We start from the raw sequence: 3,314 nt of genomic DNA, 5'->3' as shown, positions 1-3,314 counted from the left end.
CTCTGGTCTAAAGTAGTGTACTATATAGGGAATAGGGTGCCACCCTGGTCAACAGTAGTGCACTATATAGGGAATAGGGTGCCACCCTGGTCAACAGTAGTGCACTATATAGGGAACAGGGTGCCAACCTGGTCAAAAGTAGTGTACTATATAGGGAACAGGGTACCATTCGGTATGTTTCTTCCCCTTCCTAACCAAAGTCATCCTGGTTTCTGTTCTAAACTACAGATTTTTGTTTTTTTCTAACAAGATAAAACGCTATCCAGAGATTTTATAAAATGCATTACATGAAAGAAGGAATATAGCTCGTGAACCATGGTAAACTGGCAATGTCTAATTCCACAGAACAGACATTGTCTTGGCACCAACCACCCAGTTGTTTTCAGTGTAGCCCTGTCCTGCAGTCAAATTACCTACTGGCCTCAATGTGTGGAATGTTATTCATATTTTTCATAATTTCATAATGGCTAAACTATTTCTTTATTTTTTTCTTAGAAAATCCTGTTTCCGTGTCAAACGGTTTTGTTATATTTCAGTCTTCTGTAATGTTTATAAAGTGTAATATTGGGATGCAAACTCTAAATGTAATACATTTCATCTCTATATCTGACATGGTCCAGATGTCTTCTATTTACAAGCCCATAACCTTGTGTGTGAGGTGGATACTTTGGGTTGTGGGGAGCGGGGTTGTGTGGAGCCTGGTTGTGGGGAGCGGGTCTGTGTGGAGCCTGGTTGTGGGGAGCGGGGCTGTCGGGAGCCTGGTTGTGGGGAGCGGGACTGTGTGGAGCCTGGTTGTGGGGAGCGGGGCTGTGTGGAGCCTGGTTGTGTGGAGCGGGGCTGTGTGGATCCTGGCTGTGGGGAGCGGGGCTGTGTGGATCCTGGCTGTGGGGAGCGGGGCGGTGGGGAGCCTGGCTGTGTGGAGCGGGGCTGTGTGGAGCGGGGCTGTGTGGATCCTGGCTGTGGGGAGCGGGGCGGTGGGGAGCCTGGCTGTGTGGAGCGGGGCTGTGTGGAGCCTGGCTGTGGGGAGCCTGGCTGTGGGGAGCGGGTCTGTGTGGATCCTGGCTGTGGGGAGCGGGGCTGTGTGGATCCTGGCTGTGGGGAGCGGGGCGGTGGGGAGCCTGGCTGTGTGGAGCGGGGCTGTGTGGATCCTGTCTGTGTGGATCAGCCCCGCTCCCCACAGCCAGGATCCAAGCCCTCACAGCCCCGCTCCACAGCCCCGCTCCACAGCCGGCTCCCCCCCGCCCCACATTCGGGAGCCTGGTTGTGGGGAGCGGGACTGTGTGGAGCCTGGTTGTGGGGAGCGGGGCTGTCGGGAGCCTGGTTGTGGGGAGCGGGACTGTGTGGAGCCTGGTTGTGGGGAGCGGGGCTGTGTGGAGCCTGGTTGTGTGGAGCGGGACTGTGTGGATCCTGGTTGTGGGGAGCGGGGCTGTGTGGAGCCTGGTTGTGTGGAGCGGGACTGTGTGGATCCTGGCTGTGGGGACCGGGGCTGTGGGGAGCGGGGCTGTGGGGAGCGGGGCTGTGTGGATCCTGGCTGTGGGGAGCGGGGCTGTGTGGATCCTGGCTGTGGGGAGCGGGGCGGTGGGGAGCCTGGCTGTGTGGAGCGGGGCTGTGTGGAGCGGGGCTGTGTGGATCCTGGCTGTGTGGAGCGGGGCTGTGGATCCTGGCTGTGGGGAGCCTGGCTGTGGGGAGCGGGTCTGTGTGGAGCGGGGCTGTGTGGAGCGGAGCTGTGTGGATCCTGGCTGTGGGGAGCGGGGCCGTGGGGAGCGGGCCTGTGTGGAGCGGGGCTGTGTGGAGCCTGGCTGTGGGGAGCGGGGCTGTGTGGAGCGGGGCTGTGTGGATCCTGGCTGTGGGGAGTGGGACTGTGGGGAGCGGGGCTGTGTGGAGTGGGAATGTGGGGAGCGGGGGGTGGGGAGCCTGGCTGTGTGGAGCGGGGCTGTGGGGAGCGGGGCTGTGTGGAGCGGGGCTGTGTGGATCCTGGCTGTGGGGAGCGGAGCGGTGTGGAGCGGGGCTGTGTGGAGCGGGGCTGTGTGGAGCGGGGCTGTGTGGATCCTGGCTGTGTGGAGCGGGGCGGTGTGGAGCCTGGCTGTGTGGAGCGGGGCTGTGTGGAGCCTGGCTGTGTGGAGCGGGGCTGTGTGGATCCTGGCTGTGTGGAGCGGGGGCGGTGTGGAGCCTGGCTGTGTGGAGCGGGGCTGTGTGGATCCTGGCTGTGTGGAGCGGGGCGGTGTGGAGCCTGGCTGTGTGGAGCGGGACTGTGTGGAGCCTGGTTGTGGGGAGCGGGGCTGTGGGGAGCGGGGCTGTGTGGAGCTTGGTTGTGGGGAGCGGGGCTGTGTGGAGTGGGACTGTGTGGAGCCTGGTTGTGGGGAGCGGGGCTGGGCTGTGGGGAGCGGGGCTGTGTGGAGCGGGGCTGTGTGGATCCTGGCTGTGGGGAGCGGAACTGTGGGGAGCGGGGCTGTGTGGAGCGGGGCTGTGTGGATCCTGGCTGTGGGGAGCGGGGCGGTGGGGAGCCTGGCTGTGTGGAGCGGGGCTGTGTGGAGCGGGACTGTGTGGATCCTGGCTGTGGGGAGCGGGGGGTGGGGAGCCTGGCTGTGTGGAGCGGGGCTGTGTGGATCCTGGCTGTGGGGAGCCTGGCTGTGGGGAGCGGGTCTGTGTGGAGCGGGGCTGTGTGGAGCGGGGCTGTGTGGATCCTGGCTGTGGGGAGTGGGGGCGGTGGGGAGCCTGGCTGTGTGGAGCGGGGCTGTGTGGAGCGGGGCTGTGTGGATCCTGGCTGTGGGGAGCGGAGCGGTGTGGAGCGGGGCTGTGTGGAGCGGGCTGTGGGGAGCGGGGCTGTGTGGAGCGGGAATGTGGGGAGCGGGTCGGTGGGGAGCCTGGCTGTGGGGAGCGCGGCTGTGTGGAGCGGGGCTGTGTGGATCCTGGCTGTGGGGAGTGGGACTGTGTGGATCCTGGCTGTGTGGAGCGGGGCTGTTGCTGAATGTTTAGAGTAGTGTTGTTTGGAGCTGTTACTGCTTGTTGCTAACTGATGCAACATCTACACTGATTATGAAAGACGGCTGAGTTCTTCATTTGGATTCATCAGGACTGGTACACCGCCCTGCTTTTCTAGTCTTGTATTCCTCTCACAGTAGGCAACATCATGATTTTATAAGAAATTATATATTATTTAATTGTTCATATATTTGTGGATTTTGTACTGTAGGTCTATATACAATTATGGACACACCAGTCTATAATGGCTACATCATGATTCATTTTTCATATCTTTAGGGACTTTCTATATTTCTATGTTCCATTATTGAAATATTTTCCTAATCAGGTTT

At 60.3% G+C, this 3,314-nt stretch overlaps 1 protein-coding gene across 1 annotated transcript; it reads right to left on the bottom strand.

Moving 5' to 3' along the window:
• Positions 1–627: 627 nt before the first annotated feature.
• On the bottom strand, positions 628–3,025 carry LOC106612327 (basic proline-rich protein-like). The gene is made up of 2 exons (XM_045725002.1): positions 1,226–3,025; positions 628–1,092 (listed from the first exon to the last, which is right to left on the bottom strand). The coding sequence occupies exons 1-2, from the start codon at positions 3,023–3,025 to the stop codon at positions 628–630; spliced, it is 2,265 nt and encodes a 754-aa protein (XP_045580958.1).
• Positions 3,026–3,314: the final 289 nt, after the last annotated feature.

This window comes from Salmo salar, chromosome ssa09 (assembly GCF_905237065.1).
Source record: "Salmo salar chromosome ssa09, Ssal_v3.1, whole genome shotgun sequence".
Lineage (NCBI taxonomy): Eukaryota > Metazoa > Chordata > Actinopteri > Salmoniformes > Salmonidae > Salmo > Salmo salar.
This window is presented reverse-complemented; position numbering and strand designations above follow the sequence as displayed.